The following is a 21,936-nucleotide window of genomic DNA, read 5'->3' as shown; positions in this document are numbered from 1 at the left end:
TGACTGGGTCAATACTTTGCTGAGCTATGTAGCATGCAAGAGTTTATTCCCTGCTCTTTGTTTCTAATATCACAGACTCCTCTAGTATTGAGGAGGAATAGTCAAATGTTTTTCCTTTTTGTTTTTTGGCCGCATGGCTTGTGAATCTTGATTCCCTGACCAGGGATTGAAAGCAGTGAAAGCATCAAGTCCTAACTACTGGACCACCAGGGAATTCCTTGTTTTTCCTTTTTTTACACTTTATCAGTTGCTTGAAATCATGTCACAGTTTCTTCTTACCTAAATCATGACTCTTGTGTAGTATTTTTGTCTTTTTCCTGGAATTTATCTCCCTCTTCACCCTTCCCACTTCTCAGGTTGAGAAGAGGAACAGATACCTTCTTAACGTGGCTCTAATTTTTTCAAGTTTTTTTAATTATTTGGTTTATAGCTTGGATTCTATTGCATTCTCCTTTTTGAATTCTGCTAACTTCTCATTTGGATCCATTGCATATTTGGATCAACATTAGCCATTATTATAATTATTTAATTAGGATCTTTGGTCCTTAGGGTGCAGGAAAATTGGGCATGGGTAGTTTTAAAACTGTTCACTAATTTAGAAAGCCTAATGGTAATTGCATGTTTACTCATAATTAGGCTATACATGCAAAGTGAAATGTTAAATTACTTTGCTGTTTGCTAGAAATATTTCAGGGCACTGGCAATTGTATATGTCAGATTGTCAAAAACGGGAAAATGATTTAATAACTTAGTAAATATAGCTTGCTTTAGGTATCTTTCAAAATATGGAATCCTGGGAAAAAGCAAATAATAAGAACCTTGTAGTGAAAATTTTGGAAACCACCCAATAATGGTCTAAGGAAGCTTTATCCTGAGCCTTATGTGTTCAGCTTCTTAATAAATGACTGGTGACATGCTTTTAAAACTATTTAGGGTTTTTTAGTAAATTCTGTGTCCCTCTGTAGAGTAAGAAATCAGTTTGGTAGATGTATATTATCTAGCTTAAGGGAAGTAATCTCTTTAATTTACTTGATTTTTAGAATGTGCCTATAGCAATGTGTTTGATTTTAGATGTCACAAATATTCATCTAGAGAAGAATGAGTAAGTGAATATGATGGTAATTGGATGTATTGAGTGAGGCTGCTTAACCTGAAAAAGATAAGGCTTGAAATGGTCATGATATGTTCAGGTGTGTAAAAAGTGTTGGTTGGATAGAAAATTCAGCATATTCTTTGTGACTGCAGAGCGTAGCACTAAAGGTTTATATAAGTGAGTTATAAAGAGGGAGATTTCCTCTTAATACACGGAAGTGTTCTGATAATTAGTGTGATCTGAATGTGCAAAGAACTGTTCCACATCAGTGCAGCTCTTCAAGTAGAGATCGTGGTACCAATTTATGAAGAAGTTAGACTTGATGACCCTTCTGACCTTGAGAGTCTATGAATCACCCCTCTGGAATTTGAATTGAATTCGGGGCAAATGACCCACTCAAGAAGTATTTTGAGAAATGAATTAGTAGAAGTCACTAAGCTATTTGAATATGGTAGTAGCAGTACAGTGAACTGGTCAACAGGAATCTAACATCTCAATTTGAATGGCCCTACCCCTTATTTGCTCTGTGATCTGGAACAACTTAGTCTTTCTGAACTCAATTTTATCTGTAAGATGGAGTAATAATAGTGCTTACTTTATAGGATTGTTAGAGACAGCATAAGATTGTTTCATAATTTCTAAGTTCTTGCCTCAAAAGATAGTGTATGTAATGTGCTTAGGATTTTGTCTGGCACATGACAAATATTTAGTAAATGATATCTTTTTTTTTTTTAATTTACTTCTTTATTTATTTATTTTTTGGCTGTGTTGGGTCTTCGTTGCTGCACACGGGCTTTCTCTAGTTGCAGTGAGTGGGGGCTGCTCTTCGTTGTGGGGCGCAGGCTTCTCATTGCGGTGGCTTCTCTTGTTGTGGAGCACGGGCTCTAGGCGGGCTTCAGTAGTTGTGGCACGCGGGCTCAGTAGTTGTGGCTCACCGGCTCTAGAGCACAAGCTCAGTAGTTGTGGTGCACGGGCTTAGTTGCTCCGTGGCATGTGGGATCCTCCTGGACCAGGGATCGAACCCGTGTCCCCTGCATTGGCAGGCAGATTCTTAACCACTGCGCCACCAGGGAAGTCCAATATCTCTCTTATTACGCTGCTTTTAAAACTTTAAAAAAAATGCTTTCACTGTTTTATTTTAATGACCTTTACAGGTAGCTTGCCTAAGCTTATTTGTGTAGAAACAGTACTTTCTATTTGGGTTAATTAATCCAAAGTTTATAATATTTTCAAATGGACGGATGATTTATTAATATAACCTAGTCTGTGAGTATTTAAGTGTTTCTCTAGTTGGTGTGCCTTGTTTGCTGATTTTTTAAAATATTCTTTTGTTATTTGGAGAGTCTGTATTTATACCTTTTATAGTGTCCTTAAACCACCTTTTCTTAACTATTTACTGTCTGGTCAGTCAGTATTAAGTGGTATCCTTTGATTCCTCCTGTCACCTATATGACTCAATGATCTAATTCTACTTTCCCCTTTTTTTCCTCTTCCCATTGTTTTTAGTTGCCTTCTTTCTATTTTGTCAGAACAAATAACGTTTAAGTATTATTATTCCATCACTGTCTTTACCGTTTTAGTTTTTTTAAAAAAATAGTTTAAAAAACTATTACCTATTTAAAAAATAGTATAAAATAATTTAAAAAGAGTTAAAAACATGTTATTCAGAAACTATTGCAATAGGGGAAAAGAGACCTCAGTATAAAACTGGGCTCAGTTCCCAATACAGCATGAGCAAGTGGGGATTTATAGCCTAGGAGCAGGGTGGGCATCAGTGGGTGGAAAATTACTAAGAGGAAACATCAGGGGTAATGGGGGATTCTGGCTAAAATAACTTGACAGGATTCTTGCTGAAGGCAGACCAATCCACGCTTTTAATTTTAGTCTTTGCTCTAAAATTGGATATGTGTCCTTTTCTGATGTATCCCTAGTAATCCCTTGTTTAGATGAAGCACATCTTCTACAAGATTCCTTAGGAAGGGCTTGTGTGTACAGCATTCCCTGAGTTCTTGCACATTCAAGACTTTTTTTCCTATAACCTTGATATTTGAAGAACAGTTTTGGCTGCATATAAAATCCTTGGCTTATACTTTTAAAAAATCAGCTTTATTGAGATATAATTTATGTAAAAACGCACCAATTTTAAGAGTATGATTTGAAACTTTTGACAAATACAGGTGTGTAACCACCACCCTAATGAGGTAAAACAGGGGTGAGCAAACTACATCCCACAGGCCAAATCTGGCCTGCTGCCTGTTTTTAGAAATAAAGATTTATTTGAACATAGCCACACCCATTCATTTATGTCTTGTGTGTGGCTGTTCTTGGACTTCAATGGCAGAGTCGCATAGTTGCAACAGAGACTATACGGCCTGCAAAGCCTAAAATACTGTCTGGATCTTAAGAGAAGTTTGCTGATCTCTGATATAGAACATTCCTTTCACCCACAAAGTTTTCTCGTGCCCTTTGCAATTAATCTCCTCCTTTAACCCCTGACTCCTAGCAACTGCAGATTGGCCCTCTGACACTATGGTTTTGACTTTTCGGGAATTTAATATTAGATGGACTCATATAGTGTAAAATCTCCTGGCTTCTTTCACTGAGATTAGTGCTCTTGAGATTTGTTCATGTTGTTGGGAATATCAATAGTTTGCTCCTTTTTTTTTTTTTTTTTTTGCGGTACGCGGGCCTCTCACTGCTGTGGCCTCTCCCGTTGCGGAGCACAGGCTCCGGACGCGCAGGCTCAGCGGCCATGGCTCACGGGCCCAGCCGCTCCGCGGCATGTGGGATCTTCCCGGACCAGGGCACGAACCCATGTCCCTTGCCTCAGCAGGCGGACTCTCAACCACTGCGCCACCAGGGAAGCCCAGTTTACTCCTTTTTAATTGTTAGCTTGCCCTTTCTTTCTTTGAATTTCTTGAAAACGCTGCTGCTTCATTCTTGCTTTGCTTTGAACGTTACTCTTAAGAAAGCTAATGGTTGCCTTTTTTTTAAACTCTTATTAGATAATTTGATTTTTTTGGCCTTGAGACTTAGTCTGATAGTTTTCTATTTTTTTATTTTTGGCCATGCCTCACGGCTTGTGGGATCTTAGTTCCCCAATCAGGGATCGAACCCAGGCCCCCTGCAGTGAAAGCGCCAAGTCCTAACCACTGGACCCCCCCAGCTGAAATGTTTTGATTTGCATATTGGTTTCTTTTTTTTTTTTTAAGTTTATTCCCTTTCTCACAGTGTTCTTTTTTTTTTGAATTAATTAACTAATTTATTTGTTTATTTTTGGTGGCGTTGGGTCTTCGTTGCTGTGTGCGGGCTTTCTCTAGTTGCAGGGAGCAGGGGCTACTCTTCGTTGTGGTGCGCGGGCTTCTCACTGTGGTGGCTTCTCGTTGCGGAGCACAGGCTCTAGGATGTGCGGACTTTGGTAGTTGTGGTGCGCGTAGGCTTCAGTAGCTGTGGCTTGTGGGCTTCAGTAGTTGTGGCTCGCAGGCTCTAAAGCGCAGGCTCAGTAGTTGTGGCGCACAGGTTTAGTTGTTCTGCAGCATGTGGGATCTTCCCAGACCAGGGCTGGAACCTGTGTCTCCTGCGTTGGCAGGTGGATTCTCTTTTTTTTTTTTTTAAACGGTCATTTTGCTTTAATCTCTAGCCTCCAAAGGTAGTTCACGTTTTGTTTTTTTTTTTCCTTTAACATCTTTATTGGAGTATAATTGGTTTACAATGTTCTGTTTGTTTCTGCTGTATAACGAAGTGAATCAGCTGTATGCATACGTATATCCCAATATTCCCTCCCTTTTGCGTCTCCCTCCCACCCTCTTTATCCCACCCCTCTAGATGGTCTCAAAGCACCGAGCTGATCTCCCTGTGCTATGCAGCTGCTTCCCACTAGCTATCTATTTTACATTTGGTAGTGTATACCTGTCAGTGTTACTCTCTCACTTCGTCCCAGTTTACCCTTCCCACCCCTGATGTGTCCTGAAGTCCATTCTCTACATCTGTGTCTTTATTCCTGTCGGCAGGTGGATTTCTAACCACTGTGCCACCAGGAAGCCCTGCGTATTGTTTTCTTTTTACACTTTTTATAGTAGCTTTGACTGGAGTTTTTGTTTGTTTGTTTTTCCTATTTTTAGGCATTTAGTGGACACAGTTCAAGAGCACTTCTGTCAGTATAGTGACTTGCAGTTTCTTTAATGGATAATGATATTGGTAATAGTGGTGAGAAAAGGGGGGGAGTTGGCATATCTTGTTGCTCTTCTGATTCTGTAGGATCCTTAATTTTCTTCCTTCTTTCCCTACATTGCCATATCAAGAGGCACCATCCTTTCCCTGCCTGTATGATTCTCCCCCAGAAGCATTGCTTCTTGTGTTTGCCATCCCTGGTCCCACTAAATTTTTTTTTTAAATTTAAAGTACAGTTCCATACTATATAATTCACTAATTTAGATTGTAAAATTCGGTGGTTTTGGATATATTTACAGATATGTGCAACCGCTACCATGGTCATCTAATTTTTTCATCACCTCAGAAAGATACCCTGTTTTGCCCTCCTATTCCCCCAACCATAAGCAACCAATAATCTATTTTCTTTCTCTATAGATTTGCCTATTCTGGAAATTTCATTAAATAGAATCATACAATATGCGAGCTTTTGTGACTGAGTTTTTCAATTAGCATAATGTTTTCAAGGTTCATCTACATAATAGGATGAATGAATCAGTACTTCATTCTTTTTTATGACATAATAATATTCCATTGTATGGATATATACCACATTTTGTTTATCTGTTCATCAGTTGATGGACATTTGGGTTGTTTCCACTTTTTGGGTATTATGAATAATGCTGCTGTGAACATTTGTGTACAAGTTTTCGTATAGACATACGTTTTCACTTCTCTTGGGTATACACATATGAGTAGAATTGCTAGGTCCTATGGTAATTCTCTGTTTAACCATTTGAGGAACTGCCAGGCTGTTTTTCAAAGTGGCTGCACCATTTCACATTCCTACTTGCAGTGCATAAGGGTCTGATTTCTTCACATTTTTGCAATACTTGTTATTATCTGACAGTTTGATTATAGCCATCCTAGTGGGTATGAAATGGTATCTCACTGTGGTTTTAATTTGCATTTCCCTGATGACTAATGATGTCCAGCATCTTTTTATGTGCTTATTGGCTATTTGTATATCTTCTTTGGAGAAATGTCTGTTCAGATCGTTTGCACATTTTAAAATTGAGTTATTTGTCCTTTTACATTGAAATATAAGAATTCTTTATATATTCTAGATAAAAGTTCTTTTTCAGTTGTATGATTTACAAATTATTTTTCTCTCGTTCTGTGAGTTACATTTTTCTTTTTTTTTTTTTTTTTTTGCGGTACGCGGGCCTCTCACTGTTGTGGCCTCTCCCGTTGCGGAACACAGGCTCCGGACGCGCAGGCTCAGTGGCCATGGCTCACGGGCCCAGCCGCTCCGCGGCATGTGGAATCTTCCCAGATCGGGGCACGAACCCGTGTCCCATGCATTGGCAGGTGGACTCTCAACCACTGCGCCACCAGGGAAGCCCTACCTTTTTCTTGATAATGTCCTTTGAAGCACAAAAGTGTTTAATTTTGATGAAATCCAGTTTATCCATTTTTTTTCTCTTATTGCTCATGCTTTTGGTGTCATATCTAAGAATCCACTGCTAAATCCAAGGTCATGAAGACTCACCCCAGTATTTTCTTCTAAGATTTTTATTATTTTAGTTCTTTGTTTAGATCTTTGATCCATTTTGAGTTAATTTTTGTATTTGATATGAGGTAAAGATTGAACTTTATTCTTTTCATGTGGCTATCCAGTTGTCCCAGCACCATTTGTTGAAAAAGACTGTTCTTTCGCCATTGAATGGTATTGGGACCTTTGTTAGCCTACTGATGTTTAAGTTCCTTCCTTGTAGCCAGTACAGTGAACTTCTAAGTCCCAGACCTGTGTTCACTATTTTAGTACTTAGTGTTGTAGTTTCTCTTTCTGGGAATAGTTTTGTCTGTGCTTCATCTGCATTCCCTACTTCCTTCTACTTAGTCTTTTAAACTTCAGTCCCTACCTTTGCTTTCTATACCCACAGGCTTGCAGCAATAGCAGAAGCTTTGTTGGAATGTGTTGTTTATTTTTCTACTGGTAAGTAATATGAAGTCTGGATATTCTCTATGTCCTAGTAATGTGAAGGCATGGGTCATGTGTGGTTTTGTTTATGCCCCTTCTTGATCTTAGGTTTAGGTGGTTTTTGAATGGCTATGTGGAGAAATTCAGATTCTGGTGGGCACCATTACCCTCTAGAACCTGGAGGCTCCACAGTTGATGAATACATTAAATTCATTTGCATAAATATTTTAAACTTCTTATGATGCTTAAGTCTCATTTTAAAATAGCTGTGGCAACCTACTGAATGGGAGAAGATATTTGCAAATCATATATTTGATAAAGGGTTAATATCCCAAGTATATACAACTCAATAGCAAAAAAAATCAAACAATCCCCATTAAATAAATGGGAAGAGGATCTAAACAGACATTTTTCCAAAGAAGACATACAGAATGCCAACAGGTACATGAAAAGATGCTCAACATCATTAATCATCAGGGAAATGCAAATCATAAACCACAGTGAGGTACTGTCAGCTCATACCTGTTAAAATGGCTGTTCTCAAAAAGACAAGAAATAACAAGTGTTTACAAGATTATGAAGAAAAGGGAACCCTGGTGCACTACTGGTGGGAGTATAAATTGTTGCAGCCACTACAGAAAACTGTGTATGGAGGTTCCTCAAAAAATTAAAAATACAGCTACCATATGATCCAGCAATTCCATTTCTGCATATTTATCCAAAGAAAACAAAAACACTGATTTGAAAAGATATATGCACCCCCATGTTCATTGCAGTATCATTTACCATAGCTAAGATATGGAAACAACCTAAATGTCCATCCATGGATGAATAGATATGGATGCTGTGATGTATATATACAATGGAGTATTATTCATCCATAAGAAAGAATGACATCTTGTCATTTGTAACATGGATGGACCTTGAGGCTATTATGTGAAAGGAAATAAGTTAGAGAAAGACAAATCCTGTATGATCTGACTTACATGTGGAATCTAAAAAAATAAACAAAAAACCAAGCTCATAGATACAGAGAACAGATTAGTGGCTGCTAGAGGCAGGTGGGGTGCAAAATGGGTGAAGGTGGTCAAAAGATACAAACTTCTAGTTGTAAAATAAATGTCATGGGGATGTACAGTATGGTGACTGTAGTTAATGATACTCTGTTGCATATGTGAAGGTTACTGAGAGAGTACATCTTAAAAATTCTCAGCACAAGAAAAAATATTCTGTAACTGTATGGTAATAGATGTTAACTTATTGTGGAGATCATTTTCTAACATATACAAATATTGAATCATTATGTTGTATATCTGAAACTAATATAATGTTGTGTGTCAATTATACCTCAATTAAAAAAAAAGAAATCTGAAAAAAAAAGTTGTTCATAGTGTAGCCAAATAAAGCAAAGCATGTTTTGATTAAAAAATTTATTTCTGGATTGTTAAAGTCAAGTTGATACATTTAATCTTACAGATTTTAGAGCTGTAAGGACAAGAACTATGCTATTTTGTTTATTATCACCCTAAGTATGTAGCACTGTGTCTGGTATGTATTAGACAGTAAACTTACTGAGTGAGTTAATAACGCCTTTATTGAATAATTACTGTGTGCATGGTTAATAAGGGTTATTGAAGTTTAACATTATATTTAATCTTAAAGAATTGATAGTTGGGGGAGCAAATATATACAGTCAGCCTTCTATACCCATGGATTCTATCTCCATGGATTCAACCCACTGTGTATTGAAAATATTTGAAGAAAAAAAAAGTTCCATAACATTTCAAAAAGCAAAATTTGAATTTGCCACATGTTTGGCAACTATTTACATAGCATTTACCTTGTATTAGGTGTTACAAGTAGTCTAACCATGATTTAAAGTATATGGGAGGAGATGCGTAGGTTATATGCAAAAACTATGCAATTTTATATAAGATGCTTGAGCATCCACAAATTTTGGTATCTGCTGGGGTTCTGGCACCAGCTCCCTATGGACACTGAGGGAAGAGCATATTGACCTTGCTTTCCTTCTTGAAAAATTTGTTTCTCTTGGGCTCTGTAACAGTATATCTGCTTGATTTTCATCTACCTCTGTGTCTGCTCCTTGTCATAATCTTTGAAGGCTCTACTTCCTTTGCATTTCTCCTAAATGTACACTTTTGTGTATTCTTACCTGGCCACTTTAGTTCACTGCCATTGGTTTAGTTGCCATCTATACAACTAGTAATTTATATCTCTGTTGTAGGTTTTTCTCCTGCGCCCCAGATCCATTTATCCAACTGACCGCTATATATCTCTATGCGTATGGTCAGTAGCTCCTAACTGAATAAATAACTTGTCCTTTTTTTCCTTAGCTCTGATCCTTGTCTAGGATTTTGCAAATCAGTATATGACATCAACATTTCAACCATTACCCCCCTCCCACCTCCAAATCTAGTCAGTCAGGTATACATTACCTACTAAATATAACTCAAATCCTTCTACTTTTCTTCATCCTTACTTTCATTATTAAAGACCAGGTTGTGATTACCTGAGCCATTGCAACAACTTTCAATTTTGCTCTCTTCCAATCTAGTCTCTACAGTGTAGCCAGAATAATTATTCTAAAATATCTCTGATTATGCCACTTCCAGCTTAAAATATTGCTTCATTCATTTCAGAAAATGGAATCATCAAGACAGATAAAGTATTTGAAGTAATGCTGGCCACAGACCGCTCTCACTATGCAAAGTGTAACCCTTATATGGATTCTCCACAATCAATAGGTAAGCTTTGGATTTCTGAAAACGTCACAAATTTTACTCATTTACTCTGTAATCTATGTAAGTAAAAATAGGCTGGGACCCAGATGTGTATCTAGTACCTTGCTAATTTGAGTTTTATGCCTTAGTAAGTTTCATAATCCCAAACTTACCCAGTTTAATAAAATGATGTAATATATGAAGTGTCTTTTCTATTTTTTAAACAATACATATAAGAATTCTATAAAAATATTCTTAAAACATACTTTAAATGAAAACTTACAGTTTAAGCTATGTGCTGAGTTTTCTTTAGGGTCTTCAGTGTTGACTAAGGTTGGTTTTGCATTAGCATCAATCTTAAAAATCAGTATTAAAGGGAATGGGTAACTAAGTTATTGCTGACTTCTCTGCTTCACTTGCCCTGAATTTTTTGGTTTGTGCTTGTTTTTAGAAAGTTCCATATTTAACTCCTTCTCCTGAAGCAGGTTTTGCTGAACTGCTGAGCCTTGGCAGTGGGCGCCTTTGAGGCTTAGAAGTGCCTCAGGATTTTGTGGGCCAGCTGCCGTGCTGCCTTCTTTTGAAGCACTCTAACAGTCAGCAGAGAAGATCCTGGGGAGCTTCTGAACCCCGAAGGCACCTGCTACCACCGCTCAGTGAAAATTGCTTCAGACGCAGAAGCAGGTAAATAAGTTTTGAGAAAGCAACACTGGAAGAAAAAACTAAAAGCTAAAAATGGAGAAAAGATTGTTTTAATTAACATTAGTTGATAGTGTAAAGAGTAAATTGAAGTAGCTTATTAGTCTCTTAAGCTACTCTGATTGCCAGTTCTAGTTTTTTTTAAGGTGCCAAAAATATGAAGCAATTTAATTTTGCAAGGGTGTTGCATACTCTGTGATATATGGAAGCTTATTTTCTTTTTATAAATCTAAAGAAAAAACATCATAAATTTATCAACTCAACTTAATGAAATTCTTCCTTAACTAACTATATGGGAGAAGAAATTTTTGGAAATAGTGGGACTGTTGCACTGAGCATGCTAGCCTTTGGCATGATTATATTTTCTAATTTTAACGGTGCATGACAGTACTGTAAAGTACAAAATAAAAGTTTTATTTCTTGAGACCATAAAAGTGAAAATAATTATTATGAAAAACAACTTACGGATGTTAGAAAAGGAATTACATGGAGTATTTCATGTGTTTTTACAGTTGAATGTATCAGTAGTTCTCTTCTTCTTTTGCAGGGTTCCAAGCAACAATCAGTGCTCCACACATGGTAAGTTAACTTTGGTCATTTGGGTACCAATGGATCACATTTTTCCTCTAAGAGTGCTTTCTTCAGTAAAAATGGTTTAAAGAACATTTTTAACTTTTAATTATATCAGTTTTGTCATCTATGAGTTATGTAAATTGGTAATTAATTAATAAGAATAATCTTATTCTTAATACAAGATGTGTAGAAGGAACTCTTTTTGGTAGAAACTCATTAAAGTTTTTGGTGGTTGTCATTAGTATCTAATCATGTAAAAATTGTATATAAAAGGTTATTTACTTAGAGGTGTGTTAATTAAGGGAGAGAATATTTTAAAAATATAATAGACATATTAAAGAAATCTCAAGTTGAATAATGTTTCATATTTTATTTGGATAATTCATTAGGGACTGGTCACGTATAGCAGTTATGAAGCTGTATAACTCTGAGAAGGACCTGTTTTAAGTTACTTAGCACTTTTAATCTGTTGCGAATTTTCTTGGGTTTTAAATGTCAGTTATTTGAATCAGTACTCTGTTGGTTTTTGGTGAAAAGAACAATAGCTTTTCTGATTCTCTGCAAGTATTTGGGGTTGGAGAAACTCTTATTTAAACTTAAAGCCTTCTTTATACCAAAATAAATTCTACACGTATATTCATAGTGAACTAATAATTTTACTAGAAGAAAAAAATAGGCAATGTATTTATAAATATTTAATAAAAATGACTTTTTAAATATAACAGAAGACCTAGAAGCCATTAAAAATCCTGATATATTCAATATTTTGAAACATTAAAATCTTGGATTTCTGTAGATGGAAAATATAAACAAAATCAAAAGAGGAAAAACTGAGAGAAATATTTGAAATACATATGACAGTATAGGGCAAATATCCATATATTTACATATATGGAATACATATATACACATGTGTATGTGTGTATCCTATATATTAAGAAGTAAAATACTACTAAGCCCAAAAGGAAGTGGGTAAAGTACAAGAACGTAGTTCATAGAAAAAGAAATACAAATGACATTGGCATTTAACCAAATGAAACGATGTCATCTTCACTTATATTTAATGAATTGCAAATTAGCACTACAATAAAGTACCATTTTTCTCCTATCATCAGAAATCAAAAGTTTATTACTTTGTATTAGAAAAGGAAAACTGACAAATTATTTTTTTGGTTGGGAAAGTAAATTGGTAGTGTTTTTGGAAGGCAGTTTGGCAATAGCTAAAACATGTGAGATGAATATACCTTAGACTCTCCAGTTTTATTTCAAGATATTCCATAAAATATTTGCACAAGTACAAAATAACTGAGGATATTCATTAACACATTATTTATAATAACAAAAAAATAACAGTAATCACTAATAGTCCACTAATAGTGGATGGTTAATAAATTATAGTAGATCCATACAGTGAAATACTGTGAAGTGAAATGAATAAAGTTATGTAAATACGAATATGGCAAGATCTTCAAGAAACATCACAGAAGTAGAGTGCAGAAGAGTATTTAGAGTTTTTCTTTTAGTTATGGAGTAGGAATGGTTTTTGTACGCATTACCTATTCAAAGAAATTAATGATTAACAAAAAAATTGTAGTCTTAAGATCCCTGAATACGCTTTGAAGTGCTACTTAAAAAGAAAAATTTATATAGAAGTATTCGTTTAATAATAAAAGTTATTTTAGAGAATTGGTACTCAACATGTTTGGGAAATTGCCTGGAGGGGTATTTTTCAGATAAATGGGAAATACTGCATGAAATTTTTCTTTTCTCTGAAGTGTGGTGCTGAGTGTCCAGTTCACTACCAAATGAGACGTGGCACTAACTCCACGGCAAATGGTGCATTTTTAAAGAAAAATAATAGCTTTATTAAGATAGAATTTATCCCTTTTTAGTATACAGTTCTGTGGTTTTTAGTCTGTTTAGAGTTGTACAAACATTACTACTATCTCAATTCAGAACATTTTCATCACCTCAGAAAGGACCCCTATACCTGTTTAGCAGTCAGTTTCCATCCCTGATTCTTCAGGTCCTGGCAACTACTAACCTGCTTTTTGTTTCTATGTCATTCTGGACATTTCACATAAATGGAATAATACAATATGTGGCCTTTTATCACTGCTTTTTATATTCTGCACAATATTTTCAAGGTTTATCTATGTTGTAGCATGCTTCAGTATGTCATTTCTTTTTATTGCCAAATAATATTACCTTGTATGGATATACCACATTTTGTTTACTCATTCATCAGTTGATGGACATCTGGGTTCCTTCCACTTTCTAGCTACTGTGAATAATGCTACTATGAACATTAGTTTACAGGTTTTTGTGTGCAAATGTTTGCAGTTCTCTTGGGTATATACTTGGGAGTGGAATCTGCTGGGTCATATGGTAATTCTGTGTTTAACATTCTGAGGAACCGCCAAACTATTTTCCAAAGTGGCTGCACCATTGTACAACCCTGCCAGCAATGTATGAGGTTTCCAATTTCTCCACTTCCTTCTCAACACTTGTTATTGTATGTTTTATTTATTTTATCCATCCTGGTAGCTATGAAGGGATATCTCATTGTGGTTTTGATTTGCATTTCCCCAGTGATAATGATGTTGAGCATCTTTTCACGTGCTTATTGACCATTTCTGTATCTGCATTTAATGAACCTCAAAGTCACAGGTTTGGAAGCAACTACAACCCTGGAATATTTTCCAAAGTCTTACTTACAGAAAAACATGAAATGGCATCCTGGTAGCAGTGAACATATTTAGCATCCAGATATTGAACCCCAAATTCTATTTCTTGCTAAAAGAGACTAGAGCTTCATGGAAAAGTGACTAAATTCCAGAAAGTGAAGAAGTACTCAGAGGCTAATGGGGTAATGTCAGGAGGACATAGGAGTAGGTTTAAAGAGACTCCCAGAAGCCAAATTGGAGACAATTTGAGAATCAAAAAATGGTAGATAGTGAAGACAATGGATTATAGCACAGTGAATTCAGAAACAAAAATCTCTGAGTCCATAGGGATTTAAAAATAAAATAGCAAGATGGGGAAAAAAATGAAAAACAGAAGAATACCACTTATGTGTGGAAAGAATAATAGAATTTTAAAAATCAGTTCTTTGTAATTATCAGTGTAATAATTGAATTAGGCAAAGATCATCAATTAATCTAAAACCATTAAGAGGAAAGTTGTTGGGGAACAGAAATATCCATGTAGTCTCAGATTATTATTCAACATATTACTTGTTAATTACAAAGAGAAAAATATGCCTTGAAAATAGAGTGATCTAGTGGTTACCACATTTACTGAGTGGTTGAGCTTGGCAAGTCCAGTAGTGAGATGGTCCAATGTTATGTGCATCCTGATGTGATGCAGTAGGAGTTACCCTGCAAGCCCTGTGTGCTGTTCTTGCTCAAGTTCTTTGATCTAAATCTAACCGTGAGGAAATTGACACATCTAGAATGTTTGTGGTATTATGTAGGACAACTGGACAGGTCTTTTAAAAGGAGTCAGTGTTCTGATAGACAAAGGAAAGTGGTGGATGGAACAGAGTTGGGGGAGAATATTCTAGATTGGCACATGCAGTGCATGAACTTTGAATGGATTGGTGGGGGGAACAGCTGTAAAGGAGATTTGGGAGACAACTGAGGAAATTTGAGTGTGGTGTTTATGTTGGATGATACTAAATTAATGAGTTTCTTGAGTGTGGTAATGGTGATGTGGTTGCAAAGGAAGATGTCCTAGTTTGGTTTTTTTGGCAGATACATGCTGAAGTATTTAGGAGTGTAGTATTATGTCCACAGCATATTTTCAGGTGGTTTGGTAAAATAGTATGGCACAATATAAATAGTTGGTGACTATATGAGGAGAAAAGGATGTTCATTGTATTTTCTGTGGGTTTGAAATTTTTCATAATTATAAAAATGAACTTTAAAAAAAATTAATTTTTAGATTTAGAAATGAGCCTGGATTATCCAGAAGAATATTAGCTATAGTGATAAAAGCATGTAAAAAGCTAATAATTGTGATTGAAGGCTTTGACATTTTAAATCTGAATGGGACTTTAATAATAACTTAGCATACCCCTCTTTAAAAAAACAAATCTTATGCAAATGTAGTACTGAAAAAAAATTCCTGAGTTTCTTTTGGAATTAAGTTGGGACAGTACTGCCTATAGATTAGGGATTGGCACCTTAAAGAAGTCCCTTCTAGTCCTTTCAGTTTTGGACTTAGGAAAGCCCAGGTGTTAAAGGAGTTATTTTGTTTCTTTGATTACTTCATACAAATATGATACTTGTTATTGTATTAATGGAAATTATTAAACTTTCAGGGGATACTGATCGTTTTGAAAAATCCGATAAAAGCTTCTTCCTGAAAAAAGTTCACGAACTCTCTCTTAGAGACTCCATTCTTCGGGCTAAGCCTCTTGTCTAAGAACAATAGCTTTGACTAAATAAAATGTCCCCAGTAGTTTCCTCAGTAAAAGTTAATCCAATGTGTCTCATAGAAACCTCATTAACTAACACTTTCTTGTTCCACTGGTTGATGGTCATAATGATGATTCAGAGATAGTATTCCATTGTATCATTTTGAAGCATCAAAGAAAGATAAGGTTAGTCAGATATTTTTTAAATTTTTGAAACAATCTCAAACTTATGGGAAAGTTGCGAGTACACTGTCAAGAACCTTTCTTTACTCCTTTTGGGAGTAAGTTGCTGAAATGATGCCCCATCACTCTTGAATACTTCAGGGTGTAGTTTATTTCCTACAAAGGACATTCTGCTATGCAACCACAACATAACCATCAAAACCAGGACATGAACATTGACACATTACTACCATCTAATCTTCAAACTCGTTTTCAGTTTTTCCAGTTGTCCCTATGATGTCCTTGATAGCAGAAGGATCCAGTGCTGAATCACTGCTCTTTTAGTCTCCTTCGATCTGAACCAGATCCTCAGCCTTTCTTTGATTTTCATGGCCTTGACTCTTTTGAAGAAGTCAGGCCAGTTATTTTGTTGATGTCCTTCAGTTTGGGCTGTCTAGCGTTTCCTCATGATTCCATTCAGGTTATGCCTCTTTGGTGGGAAGATCACAGAAGTGATGCTGGGTTTTCATTACATGGTATCACAATACAATTTTGATTTGTCCCATTACTGATGTTGTTCACTTGATTAAGGTGGTGTCTGCCAGCCTTCTCCGCTGTAGAGTTACTGTTTTTGGCTCTTGTAATTAATAATTATTTTGTGAGGGGGTCCTTTGAGATTATGTGTCTTTTCCCTATTTATTTATTTATTTATATCAGTATGCATGGTTTCCTGTCTTTTCCCTTTCCATATTTAACTTCTAACAGTGAAAAACATGGTTCCTTTTTCCTTGATATATTTATTTATTTGATCAATCTGACTGTATATAGCCCATTTCCCGCTGCTGTCACTTTCTCCCCCCACCCTTCTCATACCACCCCGTCCTCCATCATTTATGTCTGACACCTGGCACTGGTCCACTGTGTTGTGCAGAAATCCTCCTTGTCTACCTTGGATTCTGACTCCTGTTTGGATCTGCTTCCCTATGTGAACACAGATGCCCTCCTCATCCTGCTTGGGCTCTGACACTTCTAACTGGACACTGCAGCTACTCTCTCTGCCACCTGGGTATGGGCAACTACCTTACTCAGCCCAACTTAATGGCTTTAGGATCGACTTGTTCAGAAAGGGAATGGATGGGACAGGATACCAGGAGAAAAGGGAAAGGAGGGTAGTAACTAGATTTTTTTGATTAACCAAGTCATTTTGTTCTCTAACCAAGCAAAAGAGGAAGCCACTGATTATTTGACAGTTATATACAAGATTCCTAAGAGAGAGTTTTTCCAAAAATACACTAAATGGAAGTAAAAGATCAATTAACTGTTAATTTTACCTTTACAAATGACTTCGAAGTACCTTAAAGAATAGCAGCATCAGGTCACTGAGCTGTAATGGTTGAATTTTCATTAATGTGAACATTATACCTTTTATTCGTAAATCCTTTAGAATTTATAAAGTACTTACATACTTCATCACTTTTGCTCACAGTGGTACTGCTATGGAGAAGGCAGAATAGGAACAACTTTTTTCTCTCCATTTTAATGATGTGGAAACTGAGGAACAATGAGCTAAAAATAAGTTCCAGAGTCAAGGGGTAATAAATGCAGAACCAGTAGAATCCAGTACTTTGAACACTTAATCCAGGATTCTTTTTCATAGTACTAGTGGTTTCCATTCATCAGGCAAGAAGCTCTTTGCAAAAGAATCTATATGAAAAATTGAAAATTTTAGTTATTTCTCTGTTACCCTTTTACCAAACACACCAACCACCGGTCTACATTTGTGTGTTACTCCTAAAGGGTTCTGGGGAACCTTTATGACTTTCTGGAACATGGTTTGAAAATCCTTGGATTATATGAGGCTACATCTATTAATGGCCGTCTCCCCTTTTTATGTTAATTGTGAGAAAAGATAGCCTTAACATCTTTTCTTTTTAACTTTTTAATATGGAAAATTTTCAGCACCACACGTGCAAATAGAATAATATAATGAACCCTCAAGTAGCCATCACCCAACTTCAGTAATTACCAAAAATTTGCTAATCTTGTCTTATATAATTGTTTCTCTTTTGCTGAAATATTTTAAAGCAATCCCAAACCTAATATTATTTTACCCCCAGATAGTATATATCTGAAAGACTTAAAAGCACAACTACAATACCATATCATGACTAACAATGTTCCTTAGTATTATCTTATATTTAGTCCATGTTCAAACTTGGCCAGGTGTTTCAAAAAATTCTTTTACAGTTGATTTGTTTAAATCAGGATCCAAACAAGAGCCTTACATTGTACCTTTTTAGCCTTTTTTAGTCTTTTTAGTCTCTTTTAATTTTAACAGTCCCCCTTTTTAAAATGCCATTTATTAATTGACAAAATTTGTTCATTTATCCTATAGAATTTCCCATATTCTGAACTTGGTTAAATGTTTCCTAGCGGTGTTTAACTTGTTCCTTTTTTTTTCTTTTCAAGAAAACTCCTTAATGGTTCTTCTGTTCATCACATCAGGAGGTACATAAATGTCTGATTCTCCACTTTTAGTGATTGGAATAAACAGTATTTTCAAAAAATTTTTATTAAATTATAATATACACACAATAAAGTGCACACATCTTAAGTGTACAGCTTGATGAACGTTTACGTGTGTACATATATGTAACCACTACCCAAATCAAGATACAGAATATTTCCTGCACCCTAAAAGGCTCCCTCTGTCAGAAAGGCCTCTTTTCCTAGTCAACCTCTATCCTCAAGGTAACCAGTATTCTAGCTTTTATCACCTAAGTTAGTTTTCCACAATAGGGAGTTTCCATTCTGTCCTCCATTTTGAATGTTACCTGTTTCTGATGATTAAAAAAAATTTTTTTTTAAAATTTTGGCATAATTTCAGACTTACAGAAATGTTCTAAGAATAGTACAAATGATTCCCATATACTTTTTACCCATACTCACCAAATGTTATCATTTTACTTCATTTGTTTTATCATTTGTTCTTTCTCTCTCCCCCCCTTTCCCTATATATATATATATATATATATATATATATATATATATATATATATATATAGTTCCTTTTTTATGAACTCTTTAGGAGTAATTTGTAGGCAGAATACTTTTTACCTTTAAAAATAGGACATTCACTTAAATAACCATAGTGCAGTTGTCCAAATCAGGAAATTAACATTGATTAAACACTTAGCCAATTTACAGACCTTATTTAGATTTCATCAGTTGTTCTAGTAATGTCCTTTATAGGAAAAGAAAGTTGCAGGTCAGGAGTTTCATTCAATTGCCTTGTCTTTTTAATCTGGAACAATCCCTCAGTCTTTTCTTTTATGGTCTTGAAAATGTTTATGAACGTTATAGGCCAGTTATTTTATAGAATGCCTCTCAATTTAGGTTTGTCTGATGTTTCTTCTTGATTAGATATGAGTTATGCATATTTGCCTGGAAAATCCCAGAAGTGATGTATTTTAGCAGATGTCATGTGATGTCAGAGTGTCCCATTATTGGTGATGTTAACTCTAATCATCTGACTGAGGTCGTGTCAATCAGGTTTCTCCACCAAGAAACTTCTGAACTCCATTGTAAAGTTACTACTTTAACGTTTTGTAATTAATAAGTGTCTGGGGCAAACACTTTGAGAGTATGTAAATATCTTGTTACTCATCAAATGATAATACACTAGTTTTAGCATCCATTTGTGATTTTTGCCTCAATCAGTTATTACTGAAATGGTTGCCAAATGGCAGTTTTCTAAGTTCATCTTTTCATCTATATTTAAAAACAGTTGAGAACATTTTCTCCTTGTTCTCCATTTATGTATGTATAGAAGGATGTATTTACTTACTGTCACTATGGATTCATGGATATGTATTTTTGTCAACCAAGATCTGAGAGTGAATGTGCTTATTGCTACTGGATCTGATGATTTTTAATAATGAATATACCAGGCATTTAAGGGCAGCTGTTGAGATAACATTTATTAATTCTAACCTCATATTTTGGAAGAGCACTAAAATGTAAGTTTATAAAGAGGATGGAGTAGAGAAGCCTTTATTTCTTGGTTTGGTCCAAAGCATAACCAACATGATTTTATTTGATTTGTCATTTATATATACTGTAAACATAAAAATATATATCGTTTGGCCCCCTTAATTCCACTTGTAGGAATTTGTCCTGTAGATATACTTTATAAGATTATTAAAAAGGTTACTACATTATCTTACAGGTACACATTTTAAGATTATTTTATCTCGTTATAGAAGATTGAAGCTAACTTAAATATCTCTCATCAGGTATATTTATTACTAAAATACATTCATACAAAAATATACTCTTCAGCCTTAAGAAAGAGTGAACACACTGTTTAAATAGTGATAAGGAACCTCCTTCAAGATATAATAAATTTATAAATGCATATGTATTTGCTTATATATGCATAAAGTGAATATGTTTGGAAGAAATCACTAGAAACTGGTAACACTAGTTGCTTTTAGGGAGTGAGACTGTTTGGGGACAGGGGTGAGATGCAGACTTTTCACTGTAAATCTTTTTGTAGCTTTTGACTTTGAATTAATTAAATTTAAAAAATTTGCACACTGGAGATCTAAAATTACTGAACACTTTATCTAAAACACAAGAATTTTAATCAAACAAGAATTTTCTTATACGTAATTCCTGTGTAGATATAAGTATATAATATGTTATGTTTTCATTGTTTTGGTAGATGACAATAGTAGAAAACTTGGTGACAAGTTAGCAACTTTATTTGTATGCCATGGTGTATATACTTTATAGAGTCTTGAAAAAAAATGAATACTTGCTTTGTTTTCTTTTGGCAGCATGCATATGCACTAGAACTTCTATTTGATCAATTGCATGAAGGAGCTAAAGCTCTTGATGTAGGATCTGGAAGTGGAATCCTTACTGCATGTTTTGCACGTATGGTAAGAGCTTTATTTACCATTCTGGCCCCAACAGAAGCATATTATATGATTTGGCTGTGTATTTTTTTCTCTAGCAGTTTTTGAAGGTTTTCTATATATGCATAAAGTGAATATGTTTGGAAGAAATGTTCCTTTTTAAATTCTATTAAGATAGCAGTTAGAATATGTATCACCTAGGATTTCTTTTTGTTGTTGAAGTGACAGAACATTCAGTCAAAGTGGCAGAACTTGAAGGGAATTTAATGGAAGAGTCTAGAGGTATATCTGACTTCTTGTATGGCTGGATTCAGAAGAAGATCAAATGTTGTTATGGACAATGGGTTTCTCTCTGGTTCTTGGTTTGACTTTGCTTTCCTCCACATGTTGGCTTCGTTTTCCGATATGCTCTTCTCTGTGATCACAAAGCAACCAGTAGCTCCCAAACTTCAATCTTCCAAGTACTCTCCTGGCAGAACAGAATACAGCCTGATTTCCAAACACTCCTACAGGTTTATTGGAATTGAAGGAGAGCTTTTTTTTACATTAAGAAAAATGCTCTTATAAAAATGCGTTGTGGGCTTCCCTGGTGGCGCAGTGGTTGAGAGTCCGCCTGCCGATGCAGGGGACACGGGTTCGTGCCCCAGTCCGGGAAGATTCCACATGCCGAGGAGCGGCTGGGCCCGTGAGCCATGGCCGCTGGGCCTGCGCGTCCGGAGCCTGTGCTCCGCAATGGGAGAGGCCACAACAGTGAGAGGCCCGCGTGCCGCAAAAAAAAAAAAAAAAAAGCGTTGTTTGTTATACTTCAGATTTTTATCATCAGAGGCTTATCTGGTAAATGACTATCCACAGTATAAGTCTGGAGGCCCACTCAGGCACCTTGAAGTAAAGGTTTATCTGTGTTCAGATAATCAAATCAGGTTGATTATGAAAAATCTTGTACCTGTAGGCCAGCTTGGAAGGGTATGGTTTAGTTAAGTTAGGATTTATGGATCCTTTAGGACTAGAATCCGTTTAATTTGCTGTGCATATATAATTGGCAGACTACTGGAATGTAAGCTCCAGAGAGGTGGGAATTTTGTCTGATTTTTTTTCATTGATGTATCCTAGGCATCCAGAGCAGTGCCAGGCACACAATAAGGATTCAGATACTTGTTTTCAGTTGTTTGACTTGTTTTGTACAAGTTAAACCCTCA

At 35.7% G+C, this 21,936-nt stretch overlaps 2 protein-coding genes across 4 annotated transcripts in view; one reads left to right on the top strand and one right to left on the bottom strand.

The window, feature by feature from the left end:
* Window positions 1–21,936, top strand: part of PCMT1 (protein-L-isoaspartate (D-aspartate) O-methyltransferase) — a 46,725-nt gene that overhangs the window by 8,998 nt on the left and 15,791 nt on the right. For all 3 annotated transcript variants that reach the window (XM_027083637.1, XM_027083636.1, XM_027083641.1), the window contains exons 2-4: window positions 9,887–9,991; window positions 11,211–11,242; window positions 20,660–20,764. In XM_027083637.1, the coding sequence (XP_026939438.1) occupies window positions 9,887–9,991; window positions 11,211–11,242; window positions 20,660–20,764 (242 nt within the window). The remainder of the gene's footprint in view (window positions 1–9,886; window positions 9,992–11,210; window positions 11,243–20,659; window positions 20,765–21,936) is intronic.
* The window catches only part of LRP11 (LDL receptor related protein 11), a 65,485-nt gene continuing 64,372 nt past the window's right edge, over window positions 20,824–21,936 (bottom strand). Inside the window, exon 8 of the mRNA XM_027083617.1 lies at window positions 20,824–21,209. The gene's annotated coding sequence lies outside the window, so the exon portion shown is untranslated. The remainder of the gene's footprint in view (window positions 21,210–21,936) is intronic.

This window comes from Aethalodelphis obliquidens, unplaced genomic scaffold (assembly GCF_003676395.1).
Source record: "Aethalodelphis obliquidens isolate GAN/ISIS:26980383/991018 unplaced genomic scaffold, ASM367639v1 scaffold3, whole genome shotgun sequence".
Taxonomy (NCBI): Eukaryota; Metazoa; Chordata; class Mammalia; order Artiodactyla; family Delphinidae; genus Aethalodelphis; species Aethalodelphis obliquidens.
The sequence above is the reverse complement of the archived record's forward strand: the minus strand, read 5'-3'. Positions and strand labels throughout refer to the sequence as shown.